This window comes from Hypanus sabinus, chromosome 6 (genome assembly GCF_030144855.1).
Source record: "Hypanus sabinus isolate sHypSab1 chromosome 6, sHypSab1.hap1, whole genome shotgun sequence".
Taxonomy (NCBI): domain Eukaryota; kingdom Metazoa; phylum Chordata; class Chondrichthyes; order Myliobatiformes; family Dasyatidae; genus Hypanus; species Hypanus sabinus.
In genome coordinates this window covers 27,671,448-27,695,756 of record NC_082711.1, presented here as the reverse complement: position 1 = coordinate 27,695,756, position 24,309 = coordinate 27,671,448, and the positions used below count along the sequence as shown (strand labels likewise).

General features: G+C 38.8%; 1 protein-coding gene across 1 annotated transcript in view; it reads right to left on the bottom strand.

Moving 5' to 3' along the window:
* The window catches only part of ube3c (ubiquitin protein ligase E3C), a 153,679-nt gene that overhangs the window by 80,930 nt on the left and 48,440 nt on the right, over window positions 1–24,309 (bottom strand). Inside the window, exons 12-14 of the mRNA XM_059971878.1 lie at window positions 14,638–14,724; window positions 11,833–11,993; window positions 8,595–8,827 (exon numbers count right to left, since the gene is read on the bottom strand). Coding sequence (XP_059827861.1) covers window positions 8,595–8,827; window positions 11,833–11,993; window positions 14,638–14,724 — 481 coding nt within the window. The remainder of the gene's footprint in view (window positions 1–8,594; window positions 8,828–11,832; window positions 11,994–14,637; window positions 14,725–24,309) is intronic.

The window sequence follows — 24,309 nt, the reverse complement described above, 5'->3', positions numbered from 1 at the left end:
AATAGTCTGTTTTATTATTTCATACATTATTGTACATCAGTACATTATTGTGCATATTATTATTTCATACTTTATTATTATCTGCACATTGCTAAGTGTGTTTTAAATGTTGCTGCTGTAACAAAATAATTTCCCATTCAGGATCAATAAAGTACTTAATATAATTGTATTAAAACTTACACCAAAAACTTGTTGCACCATTTTGTTTCAAGGATATTCATTACCAATAAAAAACCATGTGCTAATACTATTCTGCATGAACCAGAGGTGACATTTGTCCCCAGTGTTAATGCCAAGATAAAAACACAAATACATTTCAAGGCCTATTTGCTGTCTCCAATAAGTTAACATCCTATCTGAATGTATCACAGCTTGGTATGGCAACCACTCAGCCCAACAATGCAAGAAAAAGTAAAGTTATGGACAGCACAGCACTTAATGGAAACCAGCCTCTCCACCTTGAACACTGCAGAAACTTCCAGCTGCCTTGGTAAAGCAGCCAACATTCATCTTCCTAGGTATCTTCTCCATATTAACAGCAGCAACACTCACTTCTGCCCTCGACACTATGGAATTTCTGGTATACTGGCATATTTTTCTGGCATAATATCTTCCACAATGAAGACTGATGCAAAGTACTTAAATTACGCTGCTATTTCTTTATCTCCTCCACTACTATCTCTCCAGCATCATTTTGCACCAGTCCAATATCCACTCCCGCCTCTCCTTTACTCTTCACATATTTGAAAAAATTTCTGGTAGCTAATTTTGTATTGCAAGCTAGCCAATAATATAAAATAGATATCAAAAGTTTTTTTCCAAATATATAAAGCATAAAAGAGGCGAGAATGGAATTGAACTTCTGGTAAAAGACGCTGGGGAGGTAGTAATGAGAGACATAGAAATAGAGGAACTTAATTGGTATTTTGCGTCAGTATTCACGATAAAAGACACTAGCAGTATGCCAGAAATTCGAGTGTGCCAGTGGGCAGAAATCAATGTTGTTGTTAATACTAAGGAGAAAGATGAAAGGTCTGAATATAGGTAAATCACCTGGACCAGATGGACTACACCCCAGGCAGGGTTCTGAATAGATTGTGGAGGCATTAGCAATTTTTCAAGAATCACTAGATTCTGGAATGGTTCCAGAGGACTGGAAAATTGCAAATCTCTCTCCACTCCTTAAGGGAGGCAGGCAGAAGAAAGACCAGTTAGGTCAAGTATTCTGACCTCAGTGGTTAGGAAGATGCTGGATCTATTATTAAGGATGAGGTCTCAGGGTATTTGGAGGCACATGACAAAACGGGACTAAATCAACATGGTTTCCTTAAGGAAAAATCTTGCCACAAATCTGTTGGAATTCTTTGAGGAAATAACAAGCAGGATAGATAAAAGGGAATCAACAGACATTGTGTACTTAGATTTTCAGAAGGCCATTGACAAGGTGCTGTACACGAGGCTGTGTAAGAGCCCATGGTATTACAGGAAAGATACAAGCATGGATAGAAGACTGGCTCACTGGCAGGAGGCAAAAAGTGGAAATACAGGAGGCCATGTCTGGTTGGCTGACGGTAACTAGTAGTGTTCCACAAGAGGAATAAGTGTTGGGACTGCTTCTTTTCACATTGTATGTCAATGATTTGGATGACGGAATTGATGGTTTTGTCATCAAGTTTGCGGACAAAATGAAGATAGGTGGATTGGCAAGTGGTGTTGAGGAAGCAGCAAGTCTGCAGACAGACTGAGAGAATAGACAAGGAAGTGGCAGATGGAATATTGTATAGGGTATGATCATGTACTTTGGTAGAAGGAATAAAGGTGTAAATTATTTTCTAAATGGGGAGAAAATTCAAAAATCAGAGGTGCAGGATTCCCTGAAGGTCAACTTGCAGGTTAAATCATTGGTAAGGAAGGTATAAATACAACTTTAACATTCATTTTGAGAGAACCAGAATGCAAGAGCAAGGATGTAATGCTGAGGCTTTACAAGGTATTAGTTGAATGATCTATATTGTCATTATACACAGGTGCAATGAAACTCTGTTTAGCTTCCTCTCAGGCAATTAAATAAAGCAGTAGATAAAGACAGTAATGAAAAACAGTATTAAATAGATAAAATAAGCACTAGAATATCCTAGTAATGCACAAAGTGCCGTTAGTGCAAGTATTTGAGTCCTCGTGTGTGCATGTGTGTGCTCACAGTTTCAATCATTGCTCTGTGGGAGTGATATGATGGAGATCACAGCTCTGGGGTAGGAGCTGTTCCTCAGTCTATTTGTTCTGGCTTTTAGTCTCCTGAACCTTTTGCTGGATGGCAGCAGGTCAAACAGAGAGTAGCCAAGGTGTGTGGTGTCTCTGGTTATGCTGATTGCTTTCCTCCTGAGTCTGCTGGAATAGATGGTGTCCAGTCCTGGGAGCTCCATCCCGACAATTCGCTGGGCAAAATATACTTGAAGTATTGTGAGCAGTTTTGGGCCCCTTACTTAGAAAAAAGGTGTGCTAGCATTGGAGAGGGTCTAGAGGTTCACTAGAATAATTCCAGGAATAAAAGTGTTAATGTATGAGGAGCATTTGATGGCCCTGGGCCTGTACTGAAGTTTAGAAGAATGAGGGTATCTCATTGAAACTTATTAAATATTAAAACATCTGGATGTAAGGAGGATGTTTTCAATAGTGGGTGAGTCTAGGAACAGAGGGCACAGCCTCAGGCTAGGACGTCCATTTAGAACGGAGATGAGGAGGAATTTCTTCAGCCAGAGGGTAATAATTCCTTGCCACAATGGCTGTGGAAGATAAGTCATTGAACATATTCAAAGCAGAGCTGATAAGTTCTTGATTAGTCAGGGTGTCAAAGGTTATGAAGAGAAGGCAGGAGAATGGGATTGAGAGGTATAATAAATCAGCCATGGTGGAATGGTAGAACAGACTCAATGAACAGAATGGCCTAATTATGCTCCTATGCATTATGGCTTTAAAATCAAAAACATCACCTACCCTGGAAATTTGCTCTTAACAATATCCCATCAGGCAGAGGATACAAAAACCTGAAAGAATGTACCAGTAGGGTCAAGGGCAGCTTCTAGCCTCTAGTACGATAAGAATGGGCTGTTGTCCTCATAATCCACCTTATTATGACTTTGCACTTCATTGTCTGCTTGCATTACACTTCTTCCATTACATTTTATTCTGCATTGTTATTGATTTCCCTTGTACTAACTCAATGCACTGAATGGATGGCATACAAAACAGTTTTTCATGGTATGTCAATACATGTGACAATAATAAACCAATTTACCAATAATATACTACATTACAATCATGCATAGCAAATCAAATATTCAGTGTGAGCATATAGAAACATAGAAAACCTACAGCACAGTAAAGGCCCTTCAGCTCACAAAGCTGTGCCAAACATGTCCTTACCTTAGAATTTACCTAGGGTTACCCATAGCCCTCTATTTTTCTAAGCTCCATGTACCCATCCAGGAGTCTCTTAAAAGACCCTATCGTTTCTGCCTCCACCGCCATTGCTGGCAGCCCATTCCACGCACTCAACACTCTCTGCGTAAAAAAAAACTTAACCCTGACATCTCCTCTGTACTTACTTCCAAGCACCTGTGCCCTCTTGTGCTAGTCATTTCAGCCCTGGGAAAAAGCCTCTGACTATCCACATGATCAATGCCTATCATTTTGTACAACTCTATCGGGTCACCTCTCATCCTCCTTCGCTCCAAGGAGGAAAGGCTGAGTTCACTCAACCTATTCTCATAAGGCATGCTCCCCTTAATCAAATAATCTGTGATAAACAGAAAACCTACATAGTTGGTACTTACTGCAATGCATTTATCAAAACCATAATGAAAAATGCACAGAACCATAGAAAATATAAGCAAGTTATATATCCAACAAAAAAACTTTGGAAAACTTCAAAGTTGGTAATGCAGATAAATGTGAACACTACAGCCTGAAGACAGGTCACAAATCTCAACTGTTAATTGTTTTTCACAATGAATAAAGCTTGACCTGCTAAATAGTTCCAGCATTTCAATCATGAATATGGATTAACCACTGGGGGAAAAAAAATCAAGTATGACACGCATGCCACACAATGTACAATCTAATCATAGTAAACTTAAAGCTAATCTTAAAGCCAGAAGAAGAAATAGTAACGAACCAGCACTCCAATTAATCCTGATTTGGACATTACCTTAACAAGCTGTCATTTAAACAATTTAAGTGATAAATGCCTCAAATCCTCTGCAAATGGCTGACCATATCAATTAGCAAGTTGCTTTCAGCATGTCTTAAAAAGGAACACATATGGTTCACATTTACAGCAAGTGCAAGGCAACTGTCCAAGAGATCTTCAAGCTCACTTGAATGATAACTGCACAATTTAAAACAATTGTCTTCTCTCAAGAAACCAGCATTACATTCAGTCAGCCTATAAATCAAATTGAACTATTTAATTACTCCATATAAATTGACTAAAATTAGTCAAAAAACAAGTTATTTTGCCAATGATTCACTAGCCTTCCTAATTATAATTTTAAATTTACTAATATATTAACACTGTATTCATCTCAATCAAAAGATCATCAGTTACTATCCCTGCCAGTCCTAACAGCTTTCTTTAAGTGCAATACATTATAAAGAATAAGCTGATTGGTTTGAATAGCAGCTATCCCTGACTTGTAGAATGAATAAGCATTCCTTAATTAGCCCATCAGGTTAAGTGCAAGCATTAATGGGTGCCTGCAAAACTCCAGCATGACATCTCTTTCCAAACACGGCCAGGCAGAATCTTCCATTAGCAATATTAATACAAGCTTAGTTGATCATTTTCATTCAATTAACTTCTTTCAATTAAATAGATTGCTTTGTTCCGATCCAAAAAAAGCTGCGATAAAGGAACAGAAGAATTGGTTGATGGCTTCCTCTCCACATTAGCGTGTTATGGGTCACTGGGAAATAAAACTATAAATCTAATATTCAATCTGGGAAATGCATTTCAGTTTTGCAAAGTTTAAATGAAAAGCATCAGTAGACCACCATGTTTCTTGTTCTATGTCACTTACAAATTTTTTTCCAATGAAAGTTCACAGTTTATTTGTAACAATTATAGCTAGCAATATAGAATCCAATAATGAGGTGAACCATTTATAATTTAACACTTCATTTTGCTTCTGTCACTATGAGCTCATCTTTTCTTGATCCCCATTACAAATAATCTGGCAACTCATTCAAAGGAAACATAATTAAGACCTTTTGTGTATCTTGCACTGAGACTGAATGTGCATTTAAAGGGCAAGAAGAAGTACATTGAAACACTTTACACATTGAAACAGCTTTGAGAAAAGCAAGTTATCCACCATCACCCTGCATTCATATCAAGGGCCAACTGGAGCCATTCTTTTACTTAGTCCAGCATATACCATGCATACTGTGATCTAATTAATTTCATCAGCATCTGCTGTATTGCATCTTGTATTGATTAAAATGGTAACTCAGAAAACAGCAACTTAGCAAATTACAGCAGAGTTCTTGAAGCACAGATAAACCTACTATTCTATTAAATTAGCTTCATCTGCAGCTCATCCCAATTGCAATCCTGGTCATACCCTGTCATAGATATGTCCCCTTTGTCATACAACCTTGCCTTCCAGTAGGATGGCAACGCGTATACACGCAGTGGCCTCTCAGGGGCCAACCAAAGTTTTTTTTTTCCTTGTTAAATGTGTTTTTATACACAGTAAGAGTATTCTTTACTCCAACAACTACCTGTACAGCAGGCCCATTGCATCCGTGATCTACTCATTGTTCCAAGTAGCTAGCTAGGGTGTCATTAAGAACAGGCCAGTGGTCCAGGGGATTTGAGCCACGCCACAAGAGAAACCAGACTGTGTTCGGAAGAGCTGACCTGGTTGGAGATTGTGCTGCTGTCTACTACTCAGAGGTATCAGAGTCGGTGCCTTCAAGTTGGCGTGAATGTAGCACGCAGTGAAACCACGAGCGACTGTCTTGGATGTTTCTGTGTGATTCTTAGACCCTGTGGGACATTGATTGCCATAGGCCTGCTTCTCTTGTTTAATGGTGTTACAGGCAACGAGGCAGCAGTGTCGTCTCAGCTGTAGCTCGGACTAGGCCTCAGTCTTCAGGCCTGCATTGTAGCATGGCATCCGGGCTCGGTTTGGGATGGCCTCTCCCGTCAGTGCTGCCCTCCAGTGATGGATCAATGGAATTACAGGCTGAACTAGAGGGAAACGTCAATTTGCAGGACTTGTTGTTCAGTAACTTGGTCTAAAAGTTTGTTTTCTGACACAACAATGTTCTTTTTTCCTTTCTCCTTATTTTGAATGCATGTGTATGTTTTTGCACCTTGACCCCAGAGGAACGCTTTCTCAAATCAGCTGTATCCATGTATGGTTTGAATGGCAATTAAACTTGATTTGATTCACCCTCTCTGCAACATGTAACTAACTAGTTTCTTCTTTCCTAGTTAGTTCACAGATGTCACCTGCTGAGACTTTCCAGCAATTTCACAATGATAAAGCATAAAACAAAAATTAACAAAACTCTATAACTATTCTATCATACTCCAAAACTTAAATCATGGGATAAAAGTGAATGATTTTTAATTTAAGAGAGTAAATTCAAATTATATTATGTTAATTTTACAGAATATGTTTGAAAGAATCATTAAACAGAAACGTTATGAGGTATTGTTAAAAGAAAATTAAAAACAGCAGCTGTTCTACTCTGTAAAAGTGTTGGCACGTGGCCAAGTGGTTAAGGTGTTTGTCTAGTGATCTGAAGGTCGCTAGTTCGAGCCTTGGCTGAGGCTGTGTGTGTCCTTGAGCAAGTCACTTAACCACACATTGCTCTGTGACAACACCAGTGCCAAGCTTGTATGGGTCTTAATGCCCTTCCCTTGAACAACGTCGGTGGTGTGGAGAGGGGATACTAGCAGCTTAGACAACTGTCAGTCTTCCATACAACCTTACCCAGGCTTGCACCCTGGAAACTTTCCAAGGTGCAAATCCATGGTCTCATGAGACTAATAGAGGCCTACACACACTCTGTAAAACACTGATGCCACTTTATATAGAGGACCCACTCAGTACAGCTGTAATGACTCTCATAGAAACTGTTTCAAATTAAGGTTTCATTTCAGGTTATGGCACCCACTTATGCAAATAGTAGAAAGCTATCCACCAGCTGTGATCAAATTAAATTAAATAAAAAGTTCAAATAATTGTATGGTTTCCTTCTGTTTTGAAAATCTTTGTGCTGGTTCTTAATTGAGAAAATGGATTTTTCAAATAATAGGCAAAGCCACCCTGAAAAGATTAATTCTACTTTCATTTATAAGAAATGAGGAAAGCAACGTAAGCCCATGAGCCTTTTCCACCATCAAGGTTATGGCTAATGCTGTATCTTGTCAAGCCTCTTGTTTCTGTTTAAAAATACAAAAATATATGCATCTCAGTTTTTGATACATGCCATTACTATTGCACATTCAGACACTCACTACCAAGTCATAAATTGCAGATAGCAGGTATTCATGCCGCAAAAACACCAGTGAATAATGTATATAGTCTTTTGTCTCCAATAATAATATCCAAAAAAAAAATACTATCACCTTCTTACGTTCAACAGCACTGCCATCACCAAATCCTCCACTATCACTACCCATTTATCAGAATCAGAATGGGAGTAACCATAAGACTGGAAGATACAGGAGCAAAATTAAGCCATTCCACCTGGAGTCTGTTCCGCCATTCAATCTTTTCCCCCTTGAACACCATTAATCCATTTTCTTCAAATTCCCTCACTAATCAAGAACCTATCAGCCTCTACCTTAAATACATCCAACAATATGTAGCCACATATACAACGGCTATAAGAGCAAGTCAGAGGCTCAGAGTTCTGCAGCAAGTAACTTGCCTAACTTTCCAAAGTTCACCCACCATCTGCAGGGCTTATGAGTGTAATGGAATACTCTGCAGTTGCTCAGATGAGTGCAGCTTCGAAAACTCACAAGGAGCCTGACATGTTACAGGACATAACAGCCAATTCAGTAAGACACAGTGCACAATCATTTACTCATTCCACTATATACTGGATACACTGCAGCAACTCACCATGACCCTTCCCACAACCTAAATCAGCCAGACAGTAAAGGAGTACAAAAGCATGGGAATACCACCACCTGGAGGTTACACTCCAAGCCACACACCATCTTGACTTGGAAATATATCACTATTTGTTCATTGCTGCTAACTCAAAATCTTCGAACTCCATTCCTTGCAGCACTGGGGGCATATCCATACCTCAAGGATTGCAACAGTTCAAAGCGCCAGTTCACCACCACCACCTCAAGGGCAATTAGGGTTGGGCAATTAAATACTGGCGCAGCCTTTGAAGTCTACATGAATAAGCAAAAGAAAGTGTGGCACCAAACCTTTCCAAGAATAACCTCAGAATGACACAAGATACAAAATAAATATTATAGCTAATTTCAAAATATTTGCTGCATTTATGGTTCAACTGAAAATGCTAGTTATTAATATGTTCTTACTCTTCTACTATACCTTAAAGAGTTGAATCCACCTTTTCCTCTCAGACTCAATTCGTTCTTGCATTTCTGCATTTGTATGGACACCAATGCTCTTAAATGCAACAATGTACTCCTCACGAACCTCCGGTTTAGTTTCTGGATATGCCAAATGAATAATTCCAAGACAAGCATCCCGGAGACAACGGGATAATGTTACTAACTCTCTTAAAGTGAATGGCATCATTGTAACCGGATGTTCACTCACACCTAAAGAAGCAAAATAGCAACATTACTGAGATTCAACCAAGTTTTCACGTAAACAAACTATAGTTGAGAAAATATCCTGGATATAGTTCCCTTCTTAATTGCCAATTACTTCATGTAATTTAACATTTATAACCAACTAGGAATTTGAAAATCATTAAGTAAATGGACTAAATAAATTGTAATGGTTTCAATGGCTAAACTCTTAGTGCCAATGAAAATTATCTAGACTGGATATTACTGCTATTAATATATCAATATGTTTTAAACCACTCTATTTGCTATTATACAATAATATAATAAAATTTCCCATGAAAAAGAGTGCAGGGAAGGAAAACCTAGTAAGTTTCAAAGGACTATGGAATAGGCCCAATTGAGTTTAAGCAGTATGGGAAGTGGAGCCTTTGTGAGCTTAAAGAAACTGCTGGAAATGGAATGAAGTGATTCAGATGCTCAAGCACCAGGATTTGTGAACAATAATGTAACCAATTATAGCTTTACAATATTTAATAAGCAGCAAAAAGGAATGTATCTGGTAAACACCTACTTTCATAGCCCTTCATTGCTCTGCAATAGCTGGATTTTATAAAATAAATACGATAAACATGTAATTAGGTAATTATAACTTAACAACCTCCTCTAATTGCTCACTTAATTTGGTACAGAATCAAACCTTTTGACTTAGCTGATCAACTATCTACACCACCAGGTTCAAGAACAGTTACTTTTCTATAACCATCAGTTTCTTGAACTGCCCTGCATGACCCTAATTCTACCTCAGCAATAGAACACTACAGATGATTTCTTGCACTAACATGGACTTTTTTTTTGTTGCATTGTCTTGCTTTGCCAAATCTTTTTCCCCCCTTTCCGTCTGATGTGAAGCCAAAATCTGGCTGAGTGGTGCCACAACAACAACCTCTCATTCAATGTCAGCAACATCAAGGAGTTGATTATTGATTTCAGTAGGACATCAGAAGTACACGAGCCAGTCTTACTGGGGGTATCAGGGAATCAGAGGTGGAGAAGCTCAGCAACTTTAAATTCCTTGGAGGTTTAGAGGATCATTCCTGGGTCCAGCACATATGTGCCATTACAAAGAAAGCACAGCAACACCTCTACCTTCTTGGAAGTTTGCAGAGATTCGGCATCTCATTTAAAACTTCCACAAATCTCTATTGATGTGCAGTGGAGAGTATATTGACTGCTTTTATTATGGCATGGTATGGAAACACGAATGTCCTTTAATGGAGTAGCCTACAAAAATTGGATACAGCCCAGTACATCATGGGTAAACCCTCCCTGCCATTGAGCACATCTATGTGGAGTGTTGTCGCAGGAAAGCAGCATCCATCATCAAGGGCTCCACTATCAAGGTCATCCTCTCTTCTCACTGCTGCCATCAAGGAGGAGATACAGGAGCCTCAGGTTCAGTAACAATTATTACCCCTCAACCATATGGCTCTTGAACCAAATGGGATAACTTTACTCAACTTCACTCAAACCATCACTGTATTTTTCCCACACCCTATGGACTCACTTTCAAGGACTCTTCAACTCATGTTTCCAATGTTTATTTATTTTTAATTCATTAATTATATTTTTCGCTTCTTTCCTTTAGGATTTTGCTGTTTGTTGTTTTTGCACATTGTTTTTTGTCCATCCTGTTGGGTTTGGTCTTTCATTGATTCTATTCTGTTTCTTGTATTTACTATGACTGCCTGCAAGAAAATGAATCCCAGGGTTGTACATGGCAACATGTATTTTGTTAGTGAATTTATTTTGAATTTTGAACAATAACAGAAGTATGTTGTGTTGTCTGAATCGACATTGTATCTGTACTTCACTGCACTTGTGTACATGACAATAAATATGAAGTCTTGTATATTCTATGAGAGCAATTCAGAACCGGACACCCCAAAGTCCTTCCATCATTTACAAGGCTCATGTCCAGACCTACAGAAAACTCTCCACTTGTCTTGATAGGTGCAGTTCCCAAAACAAAAATCAAGTAGTCACCATCCAGAACAAAGTGGCCTGCTCAATTGGCACCCCAGCTCTCTCCAAATATTCATTCCCTTCATTACTACTGCAAGACTGTGGCTACAGTGTGTATCATATACAGAAAAGCAGTATAGTTATTCACCTGACCTATTCATACAGCAGTTTCCAAAATGTGCAACACAAAACAGAACAAGGACATTAGGTGCATGTGAAAAGCCTAATCACGCATTGGCCTGGCCTCGAATCCAACCATTTCCTCATTATTTGATCTAAATAATACAAGTTGCTACCAACAGCACTGTTGGCCTGCATTCACTGAAAGAAATTCAGTGACCCAAGAAAATGGATCAACACCAATTTTTCAAGGGCAATTATAAATGAGCAACACATCCTGGCATTGCCAGTATGCATTCATCCCAGAAATTAAGTTAAAATAACACACAAACATGGATGCAAAAGTAACAATAGAACTCAATAACCAAGTAACGTGGAAAAGCAAACATGCTGTGCCATATTATCCAGTACTTAACTAAAACATTCAAGAAGGATTATCGGACAAAAGCAGAGCTTGGCTGTGATGTTTTCACAATGAGTTCTGATGAAGAATCCTTAATCTGAAACATAACTGGTTCTCTTTCCATAGACATTGCATTACTGGCTGACTGTTCCCAGCATTTGTTTCCATTTGAGATTTCTAGCATCTGCAGTCTTTTAGGATTTTCAATTATGGCAAGATGGGGGTGGGGGAGAAGACAAGGTACCCTAATAATAATAATTTTTAAATAAGCTTTGGTGCAAAGTACGATTCAGGAATGAAAAAAAAAGTAGCAAATACTCCCCAGAATTAACATTGGCATTTATGGCAAAACAGCTATAAGGGGAAAAAATAAGGTATATATGCTTATCATTTCGGTACATGATTCAACTTAAAAATATCTTCTGTAGCAGCTTAGCACTGTGGAAAAAAAAACTATTTTAAGCTATGTTCCATTTATGCACGTTACCTCCTTGAGCTTGTTCTCCAAAGAATTCATTGTCATGTATTGAAATAAGGGAATGGCTGAAGAGGGAACTAAAGAGGTAAAAGAGAGGTATGATCCGATGAGAGTCCTCAAGTGACATTGGAGAGCCTCGTGAGATGAGATGAAGCAAAGGGACCAAAGACCTAAAATGCACAAAAACATAACGTTAATGAAGAAATTCTGATAAATGTAGCACAATCATTAAAATACTATTCTACAAATAAAATGATCAAAACCTATACAAAATAGGCCAGTTGATATCTGAAAATGTATCTTCTTTATCTAATCAGTGGAAAAATTAGTAATACACAACAGGAAAAAACAATTGTCCCAGTAAGGTTTTCGAGAGTTGCTACAAAAATAATGTTGGATTTGTTTCTTTTCTCATAATAGCAAGAGGAAAGTTAGCTAATACTAGACATCAATAAAAGGGATCAGCTCCTTTAGGAAAGTGTGCAACATTGAAAGAGAATAATTTTTCAGTCTCCTGAAGGCTATACTGAAAATAGAAACTTGCCGCACTCTCTATCAAACCCCCAAACTTAACCTCTAGGAAACACCACTGAATAGAAAATGAATTACTGTAAATATGACTTTTCTTTAAGCAAATAAGTCCCAATATGAAAATGACTTGGGTTTATCTAGGTCATGTAAACATTATACAAGTTAAAGCATATGCCTCTTTTGATATAGGACTCAGTAGTTGTTTCAAAAACTAAGTCCAACAAAAAATTCTCTAAAATCTTGCTTGCCCTCAAACTGGTCAAATTAATCTTTCTATTTGAAGAACTGGCTAATGACATTTTTTTTTACAGCGCACACAGCTTAAAACCCTTCTTTAATATTGCTAAGGTTACCCATACGGTCATGTAATTCAGAATTGACAGTGAAAGCAGAGCTCCAAATACAAGTGGATGTAGTAATTTGGGAGTATAAAGGATACTTAAAACATTTAGCAACGATTTAGTGCACACAGTATTTGAATATATTAATTTCATAGTATTATGACTCATCAGTTCAAAGTGTTGCAAATTCAGACCCAAAAGTCCGAAAAGTGTTGTCATTCAGGTTCTAAAAATGATATATCACAATAATATATTTTTATAGGAACAGGAAATAGGAGTAGGAGAAGGTGATACATCCTGCTTGAGCCTGCAATAACAAGACTAATTTGATTTTGGTCTCAGTTCATTTTTCTGCCAGATACCCATCACCTCAGTTCTATATGATTGAAAAAATCCAACTGTGTGAAATGATTCAGCATTCACAGTTCTCTGGAACAGAGGATTCTAAGGATTAACCACTGCTATTCCTTCTCATCGCATGCTTCAGTAACTCCTTATCATGAGACTAGCCACTTAATTCTAAACCTGGTGAAATATTTATTTCATGCCTATCAAAATAACATTAGTTGATGCCAAGGAATCCATTAATACAGAAAACTAAAGAAGCTGCACTTATTATTCAATTATCTTAAAACTAGGTAAATAGTGGCATATGTATGTATTGCATAAGCAAATGAGTACGCTTCTCCCCCTTCCTCTAAGAAGCTCCTCAACACCCGTATCTTAAACTGGGCTTAAGGTCCCCTGCCCGAATTACTCTGCACAGTCCTACAGTACGTTTTTTCTGTTAATTCCCATGCAATATTTTAAATGAAGATACATAACTGGAACTTGTTTTTGTAACTTGGTGTTCAAGAAGCTATGATAGTTGATAAAAGAAAACTTATCCTTTCTAGCTCTTAGCTTCATCCCACCCCCTCCGGTCTTCTCCTGTGATTTCGCATTTCCCCCTCCCCCCACTACTTTCAAATCTCTTAGTATCTCTCCTTTTAGTTAGTCCTGACAAAGGGTCTCAGCCCGAAACGTTGACAGTGCTTCTCCCTGTAGATGGTGCCTGGCCTGCTGTGTTCCACCAGCATTTTGTGTGTGTTGCTATTCCCTAAAATCCTTGAAGTAAATGTGAGCTGAGCTACTACACTACATTTTGCGGGTATTATACCTGTTAAACATGTAATGTTTTTATCTGATTCAGCTTGTGAATAGTCATTTATGAGGTGTTTGAAACAGTCATGTGCTTTTAGATGCATGTTTACAAATTACTCAAAAAGCTAATCAGAGATATGAGACTGCAGATGCAGCCTGACCTACTGAGTTTCTCCAGCATTGTTTGTGTTGCCCAAAAAGCGAATCTTTGTTTTTATTTAATTAATATGATTCACCTGAGCCAGATTCTATATTGCATAGGTTTAATGAAACAGTTGTGCATAACACAGGGTCAACAGAAAAGCAATTGTAAAACAAATAGGACTTAAAGGTGCAATGGTAAACAGATGCCAACAGAACCAGATTTCAATCCTTGAAATTAAGAAGAGCATTTTACGCACCAAAATTGCTTATCAGAACAATGAGTTACATTAAGTATTTAAGAACAGGTGCATCTGTAGTGCAGTCATTCAGCAAGATACTTAGCTAGACCTGTGACCCATATCATGCAAAAAAAAGACATAGGCAGGCAGCAGATAAGAATGTCAAAAGATGCAAATTTTATGTACAACTCAGAATTCTTGAACTACTTCACCCCTTGAACTCTCCACCAGCAATAACTTAAGCACCTTCAAAGTGGCCTTCAAAGCAGCAGCTCAAAGCAATGTCTCACCAACATCTTCCAAGACGATTAGGAATGGGCATAAAAAGCTGGCCTTGTCAAATATGCCCACATCTCAGAAATTTAAGAGTACAGAAAACACAAAAAAAGGTGAATACAAACACAAAAAGTGCTTACCCTGTTATCATTTTTGTTGTTACAGATGTAATCAAATTCCAAAGGTGACGCATGAATCGTGCGTTAAATGCCAAACTATAAAGAAGTCTGAAAGAAAAGATATTGTCAGAAACATTTATAAATTACGAAAGGCCTAATTTAAATTCTAAATTCAAAAATTTCCCCAGCAGACAATCAACTCAATCCTATGCCATATACAATAATTTATTATGGCTAATCATTTTCTGACTACAAACATAGTATGATGCTCAGTACAAAACTTGTTATAAATCGAAAGAAAATTGGGAAATAAAAATGAGAAGAGCTTGGTTTCATACAAATTTTAATTATCAGACTATGAGGAATATGAAAGAACAAATCTGTGAAGTATACTAACATTCCAACCATATGAATTTTATTTTTTTTGCTGCCTTTGTTAGTGACTGAATAGTTATAATTGCTCAAACATATTATTTTGCAATTGCGTCAGTTCAAGCACAGAATTACATGACATTAGCATCATTATTTCAAATTTTTCTCATGTTTTTTTAATTAACTCATGACAATAAATTTGTCTGCCCAATGAAATCTTGGAAAATAGAAAATACAAATTTGTTTTCTAGTATAAAAAATACACTTCAGTCCTTAAGGAGAAACTGTAAGCAATTTTAATGGACGGGGATTTTGACAAAGAATGTCAATTACCTGCCGAGAATCAATTCTATTTTTTTTAAAGTATTACTTATTTTTCCCATGACAAGTTCACTTTTGTAATAAGCTAAAGTGAATTAGTAAGACCAAATTTAAATCAGCAAATGCAAAATTCTCCTAAAAAAAATTCCATATTTTCTACATGAAATTAAATGTAAATGAGAAACTCTTTTGGCATAAATAATATAGTAAAGGTCATGTACAATGATGACACTTATAGCCAAATTTTATAACAGACAGAATCTTATGAAAGTAACTGTCAAAGTTGATAACCAGCTATCATAAAACTCATTTCCCACTGAACCAATGGAAAAATATGATGTTACAGATATTTGAGACAGCTGATATGGGAATCTTTCCAATTTCTTTTTTTTCAACATGCTATCTCATATCATTGACAAATCCATTACATACATAGGCAACCTACGAAGATTTTTTGGCAGAAATTGGTCTTGGATGATAGCATAAAGCAGACAACAGCAAATTTCCAGAAATAGAAAAAATTCAAATACTGTGTGGAAAAAGTTGCCAGTCTTATTGCACATTTGCTTAAAAATAATTTCAGGCCTTCTTAGTGCCATTACCTCTTGTACATCCACATACAGCCATAACAGCAAGGATTAACTTGGAGTTTTATAGCAACACCTTTTCTCTTTCCTTCCTCCCTAGCTTTGCATTGTTCCCATTCAAAACAAACCAACACCAGCACTTTAAACTTAGATTCTTTTCCAGTTCACACATCAAGTTTAGTGAGCAAAATAGATTACTGAAGCAGCAGCTAAGAATCTCAGCAGGCCAGGCAGCATCTGTGGAAAAAAAGTACAGTCAATGTTTCGATTTGAGACCCTTCAGCAGGACTGGTGAAAGAGATACAGGGCTGGAGAAGGGGGTATCTGATAGGAGAGAACAGAAGGCCATGAAAGAAAAGAAAGAAAAGGGGGGAAGAGCACAAGAGGGAGGCGATGGCATTCTGATGCCATTCTTCTGTTTTTAAAGCTTTTATTCTCCCACTTTGACCAGAAATCAGATTATGTTAGGCTAGTGTTTATAGATTACAGCTCTGCCTTCAATACAGTAATTCCAAGAAAACTCATCTGCAAATTTCTTGATATGAGACTCCAAAACATCGAGTTTGGAACTGGATCCTGACCTACTCATCAACAAAGCACTGTCAGTAAGGATAGGCAGTAACATATCAGCCACTGCCTACCCTCAAAATAAACATTTTAAAGTTATCCTCAAGACTGGTGCCACAAGGCTGTGTCCTTAAGACATAGGAGCAGAACTATGCCATTCAGCCCATTGAGTCTGCTCCGCCATTTTGTTATGGCTGATCCCAGATCCTATTCAACCCCATATACCTGCCCACTCACCACATCCCTTGATGCCCCCATCAATCAGGAATCTCTCAACTTCCACTTTAAATATATCCACAGACTTGGCCTCCACCGCAGTCTGTAGCACAGCATTCCAGATTCACCACTCTTTGGCGAAAAATCACTCCTTATTTCTGCTCAAAAAGTTTGCCCCTCAATTTTGAGGCTGTGCCCTCTAGTTCTGAATACCCCCACCAGAGGGAACCTCTCCACATCCACCCTATCTAGTTCTTTCAGCATTTCATAGGTTTCAACGAGATCCACCCCCCACCACCACCCTGCATTCTTCTAAATTCCACTGATTACAAGCCCAAAGCTGTCGAACACTCCTCATACATTAACCCCTTCATTCCTGGAATCGTCCACAGTGAACCTCCTCTGGTCTCTCTCCAATGACAACACATCCCCTCTGAGATAAAGGGCCCAAAACCATTGACAATACTCCAAGTGCAGCCTGACTAGCATCTTATAAAGCCTCAGCATTATCTCTTGGACAAGGACTCCTAAATCCCTTTCTACCTCTGATGTTTGACTTTTGTCCCCAATTAGATAAAAGTCTGTACCATTGTTCCATTTACCAAAATGCATTATCAGACATTTCTAAACACTGTATTCCAATCTGTCTAAGGCCTGCTGCAATTGCATTACTTCCTCAGCACTACCTACCCCTACACCTATCTTTGTATTATCCACAAACTTTGCCACAAAAACCATCAATTCCATTATCTAAATCATTGACAATGTGAAAAGTAGAGGTCCAAATACTGGCCCCTGAGGAACACCACCAGTCACCAGCAGCCAACCAGAAAAGGCCCCTTTTATTCCCACTTGCTGCCTCCTGCCTGTCAGCCATTCCTCTGTCTATGCCAGTACATTTCCTGAAACACCACAGAAGTTTATCTTGCTAAGCAGCCTCATGTGAGGCATCTTATCAAGTGCTTTCCAAAAATCTAAGTAAACGACATCCACTGCCTACCCTTTGTCCACCCTGCTTGTTACTTCCTCGAATAATTTAAGAGATTTGTCAGACAAGATTACCCTTTACAGAAACCATGCAGACTTTGAACCTTGAAACTTCATCCCAAATAATAGACTCTAACACTTTCCCAACCACTGGGGTTAAAGCTAACTGGCCTATAATTTCCTCTCTTTTGTTTTCTTCCCTTCAAGAGTGGAATAACATTTGCAATTTTCCAGGCCTCTGGGACCATGCCAAAATAAAGTGATTCTTGAAAGATCATGACCAATGCATCCATTAGCTCTTCTGCGACCTCTCTCAGGACTCTGGAATGTAGTCCATCTGGTCCAGTTGACTTATCCATCTTAAGACCTCTCAGTTTACCAAGTAATTTTTCCTTTGTAATAGCAATGGCACTCACTCCTACTCTCTGACAATCATGGACCTCTGGTACACTCCCCATGTCTTACACAGTAAAGACTGAAGCAAAGTACTTATTAAGTTCATCTGCTATTTCTTTGTCCCCAATACTACTTCTTCAGCATTATTTTCCAATGGTCCAATATCAATTCTCACCTCTTTTATTCTTTATATAACAGAAAAATCTTAGTATCCTGCTTTATATTATTGGCTAGTTTGCCCTCATATTTCATCTTTTCCTTTCTTATAGCTTTTTTAGTTGCCTTTTGTTGGATTTTAAAACCTTCCCAATCATCCAACCTCCCACTCACTTTTGCTACTTTATATGCCCGTTCCTTGGCTTTTATGCTGTCTTTAACTTTCCTTGTCAGTCACGGCTGCCTATCCCTGCCATTTGAGAACAATTTCTTCTGTGGGACATATCTATCCTGCACCTTGTGAACTAATCCCAGAAACTTCAGCCATCTCAGTTCTGCTGTCACCTCTGCCAGTATCCCCCTCCAATCCACTTGGGCAAGCTTCTCTCTCATAGCTCTTTAATTCTCTTTATTCCATTGCGATACTGATACATATGACTTAGGCTTCTCCCTCTCAAATTGCCGAATAAAGTTAATCATACTATGATCATTGGCTCCTAAGGGTTCCTCTACGTTATGCTAACTAATATGATCTGGGTTATTACACAACACCCAATCTAAGATAGCTTTTCCCCTAGTAGGTTCGAGCACAAGCTGCTCTAAAAAGCCATCTCGTAGGCATTCAACAAACTCCCTCTCTTGCGAACTGACACCAACCTGATTTTCCCAATCCTCTTGCATATTGAAGTCCCCCATTACTATCATAAATAAAAGAAAATCTGCAGATGCTGGAAATCAAAGTAACACACACAAAATGCTTAATTTAAACCATTCCCAATAGCTCTAGTAAATCTGCCCACATGAATATTGATCCTCCTCGGATTCAGATGCAACCCTTCCCTTTTTTTAAAAAACAGCTCACACCTGCCCTAGAAGAGGACTCAATGATCCAGAAATCTGAATCCTTGCTCCTTGCTCCAATTCTTCAGCCAGTTATCTGCCACCTCATTCCTGTCCTCATTGTTGCAAGGCACAGGCAGCAATCTCGAGATTACTACTCTTGAAATCTTGCTTCTCAGCTTCCTTCCCAACTCTATGCTGTTTTCAGAACCTCAGTCCCCTACTTCATTACCTTTACACTCACAACCTCATGGTCAAATTTCGCTCTAACTCCATCTGCAAATTTACAGATGAGATTATTGAAGTTGGCTGAATCTCAACAAATAAAAGTACAGGAAGAAGATAGAATACCCAGTGCATAGTACCATGCCAACACTTTTCCCTCAGTGCCAACAAAAGAGCTGATCATTAATTTCAGGAAATGGAGAGCAGCAGGGAACATACTTCTGTTACTTCAACAATGATAAGGGCATAAGGAGCTTCAAGTTCCAAGGAGTGAACATCACCGATAGCTTGTTCCAACCATGTAAAATGCCACACCCAAGAAAGCACACCAGCACCTCTACTTCCTCAAGAGGATAGCAAAATTTGGCACAACACCTTTGACCATCAATTTTTATAAACGTACTAAATGATTATAAATCCTATCTGGATGCATCATGTCTTGGTATGCCAACTGCTCCACCAAAGACTACAAAAAAAATGCAGAGAGTTGTGAACACAGATTAATATATGGATATCAGCCTTCTCTCCATGGACTCTGTCTGTACTTAATAAAGCAGCCAGCATAATTGAAGACCCCACCCACCATGGACATTCTCTTTTCCCTCCTCCCATCAAAAGTTTATCAGCAAACTCAAGGGCAGCTTCTAACCCATTGTTACAAGACGACAAAACAATCCCTAATCAAAGATTGACTCATGACCTCAATCTACCTCGATATGGCCTTGCACTTCATTGCCTGCACTGCACTTTCTAACTGTAACATCTTTACTCTGCATTGCTGTTGTTTTCTCTTATATTACCTCAATGCACTGGTGTAATGAAATGATCCATACTAATGGCATTCAATGTACCTTGGCACATGTGACAATAATAATCCAAGTTACAATTAAAAATCTGCACAGCTGAGCTCAATCCAACACCTACTCAGAATTTAAATAAGTGTTCCAGCCAGGACTGTTGGTCTTTCTTGCTGCTTTATTTACCCAAGCCTTTTCCAGTGTCTAATGCATTTACTTTACTATTACACACAATTAATCAAGGCTTGGTACTGAACCAGTCAGTTCAATTACTCATGAACTTTTAAACACACATTAAATGGAGACAACCACAGGTTTCTTCAAATGTGCACCTTAAATAATGAAATTTCAACAACAAATACTGGAGTAAATCCCACGAGAAACCTTAAAGAGGAGCAGACTGAGAGACCGTTTCGCTGAACACCTACGCTCGGTCCACCAGAAAAAGCAGTATCTCCCAGTGGCCACACATTTTAATTCCACGTCCCATTCCCATTCTGATATGTCTATCCATGGCCTCCTCTACTGTTAAAATGAATCCAAACTCAGGTTGGAGGAACAACACCTTATATACCGGCTGGGTAGCCTCCAACCTGATGGCATGAACATTGACTTCTCTAACTTCCGTTAATGCCACTCCTCCCCTTCTTACCCCATCCCTGACATATTTAGTTGTTTGCCTGTTCTCCATCTCCCTCTGGTGCTCCCCCCCCCCCCCACCACCCTTCTTTCTCCTGAGGCCTCCCGTCCCATGATCCTTTCCCTTCTCCAGCTCTGTATCACTTTCGCCAATCACCTTTCCAGCTCTTAGCTTCATCCCACTCCCTCCGGTCTTCTCCTATCATTTCGCATTTCCCCCTCCCCCCACTACTTTCAAATCTCTTATTATCTTTCCATTTGGTTAGTCCTGACGAAGGGTCTCGGCCTGAAATGTCGACAGCACTTCTCCCTATAGATGCTGCCTGGCCTGCTGTGTTCCACCAGCATTTTGTGTGTGATGTTGAGAGGAGTAAAAAGCTGTTTTAATAATGGTTTCAAATAGTTTTTTATAGATTTCAGAATTAACAAGAACTTTTGTTTCATTTACTAAGTGAACAAAATATTACCCATAATCAAGAAGTTCAAAAGTGCATTATCAAAGCATGTGTATCATATACAACCTTGACATTCATCTTCTTGCAGACAGCCACAAAACAAAAAACATAACTCATGAAAAAACCCATACAACAAAGACCATCAAACATCCAACATGCAAAAACAGAACAAATCATGTAAACAATTAAAAAGTAATCATAATACACAGAACATGAACTGCAGGGTCCCCCAAATTGAGTTCTCAGCCATGGAGCCAGTTCAGGAGCCCAGTGGCTGTAGGCCACAGCCACACAATCAGTTCAGCGATGAGTTGAGAAAAGCCCCAAAGAAGTGAGCTGAACACCTGTTGATTCTTTGTCCTTCAATTAAACTGTTAAAATTAGCTTAAATTGAATTGTTTGAAAAAGAGCAATAGTAAACTCTTCAATGGGACAAATTCTTTCAAATCAGAGGCTGAATAGGCTTATACTGAATGATGGCACAGATCGGATAGAAAGGCAGAACATAGAAAAGGGCTGACCAGCCCATTCCATTACTAAGTCCTTAAATTAAGACCACTCTGATTTAATAGCTTATAGATTCTGTTCTGTGATTAAGATATATACCATTTTCTCTTTCAGCTCCCCATCCACTTGATCAAGCAATTATCTCTTGCCCAAAGAATGTCCACAAAGCACTTTTCAGTTTACAAATGTAATGCCCTGGTTATGATTTTACTGCTAATGTTGTAGGGTACTTCATATAATGGTTTTTTGTCGAAGCAGCATGTTCCGCTGATAGTATTTGGGTTACATTAAAGATACGGAATGTTTAGGAATGCTGCGTCATCCAATCAGGATGGTGGAACTGGGAGAAGGTTCCAGAGAACACTGCAGGAGAGATTTTTGTGATGGACACTGAGGTGGGTCGAGGTTTTCCTTCAGTGGGAAATGGAGAGAGAAGCAGCTCAATAGCACCAGCCGTAGGATTGGATCCAGCGGGAATGGAGCCCAAAATGGGGAATTCCACCAGGGATTGGTAAATATGAGTTGAACATGTGTTGGTGATTTGAGCTCCAATCTGTGCACATTTGACTATTTAGTTTTGATAGGCCCTTATGTGTTTTTTTTTCCTTTTCTTTAATAACTGTTTGGTTAAGCTAATTTTCATAAATATACATTATCATTGTATCTAGTTGCTGTTGAGTAGCTCGCTGAGCTGGCTTGCTAGCTTGCAGACGTTTCATTACCGAGCTAGGAAACATCATCAGTGCAACTTCAAATGAAATGTTGGTGATCTACATTGTTCGTCTTTTATGTGTCCTGTGATGTGTGTCTGTGGCGCACGGTTCTGTTATGTCTAGCTGCCAGGCAATTTCATAGGAGCAGTAAATTACTGTACACAGTATTCACACAAATCGGCATTTGGGTGGTCAAGACATCCCAACCTCATGGGTTTGGTGGGATCCAAGTCGTATCGTATCTACCCTATATGAGTCAATAAAGGGTTTTCTCACTGCTGATTCCAGTGGCTGTTAGTGAGGAGCTAATGAGCCACATCTCTAGATGCCCAGTAAAAAGGTTTCACTAATAAAAAATTTCAAAATCAGCCAGCTATCTTCACGAGACATGATGAGGTGAACAAAGTCAAAAGAGAAACCATTGAGAGGTTATTTTCTGCTTGACAGAATCAGTGTGCCCAAATAACACTATTCATATTTTGCAAAATGCAGACCTATATTGTAAATTTCTGTAACGAAGTTTTGCCACCTGAACCTGTGTCAAGAAACAAAGACATTCCCCCCTCCCCCCACATAAACATACTAAATGGCGGTGCAGGCTCGAAGGGGCGAATGGCCTACTCCTGCACCTATTTTCTATGTTTCTAAACACACCTCAAAATCCACAATGGACTACCTCAAGAGGCGCAAGCTGAAGGTTTTGCCATGGCCCTCACAGTCCCCCAACCTAAACATCATCGAAAATCTGTGGATAGACCTCAAAAGAGCAGTGCATGCAAGACGGCCCAAGAATCTCACAGAACTAGATGCCTTTTATAAGAAAGAATGGACGAAAATCCCCCAAACAAGAATTGAAAGACTCTTAGCTGGCTGTAGAAAGTGTTTATAAGCTGTGATATTTGCCAAAGGAGGTGCTACTAAGGACTGACAATGCAGGGTGCCCAAACTTTTGCTTCAGGCCCTTTTCCTTTTTTGTTATTTTGAAACTGTAAAAGATGAAAATAAAAAAGTAATCTTGCTTAAAATATTATAAGAAATGTGTCATCTTTAACTTTATGCCTTTTGGAAATCAGGTAATCTTTTACTAGTTTAGCTATTCACAATAACAGAAATTTTGACCGGGGTGCCCAAACTTTTGCATGCCACTGTAACAGAATATTGTGTTTTTATTTTATTCCTATATTTTGACGTGGTCGCTGTGGTGAGCTGCAGATACCTGTCTGGACACGCCCCCCTGCTGACTGCTCCTGTGGCTCCTCCCACGGACCCCGGTTTTAAGGCAATTGGAGACACAGCCCCGGCCTCAGTCTCCAGGATGTAGTGTGGTGGTCATTTGTTGCTTGTTCGCCTCATGTCTCCAAGACTTATTGATGGTGCATCAGCTGCACAGCACAATCCTCACTGATTTGATGCAAATGATGCATTTTACTGTATGTTTCGATATATTGTACAAGTGACAAATAAAGCTATTCTCAAAAACACACATTGTACTGAAAACAAAAGGTGACATCTGATTACATTTTGAATACTGATCGAAAAGAGTTGCAGATATACCATTAAGTAACATACCAGTTTAAAATGCAGCCTATATAATCAAGACAGGTCCAGCATTAATAAAACTTCCTTCAACTTTCAGCTCTTCTCACTTATGCTACAATTTGATGATAACCAAATACCATACTGCACACACCCCAAAAAGGTCAGTACCACAAAAAACATCTTAAATTAAAGGAAACATCTACCCTACTATCCTGCTAAATCCACTAATCTGATTCAGTGCATCAGCAAACTTCCAAGAGAAGGCAAGCACACACTGAATTGATCCACGCTCCATTCCTAAACACTTTAAAGTCTTGACCAAATTCTGGGCAAAAGGTAGATTTCAAAGCTGAGGCAGACACATGTACCCTTGATA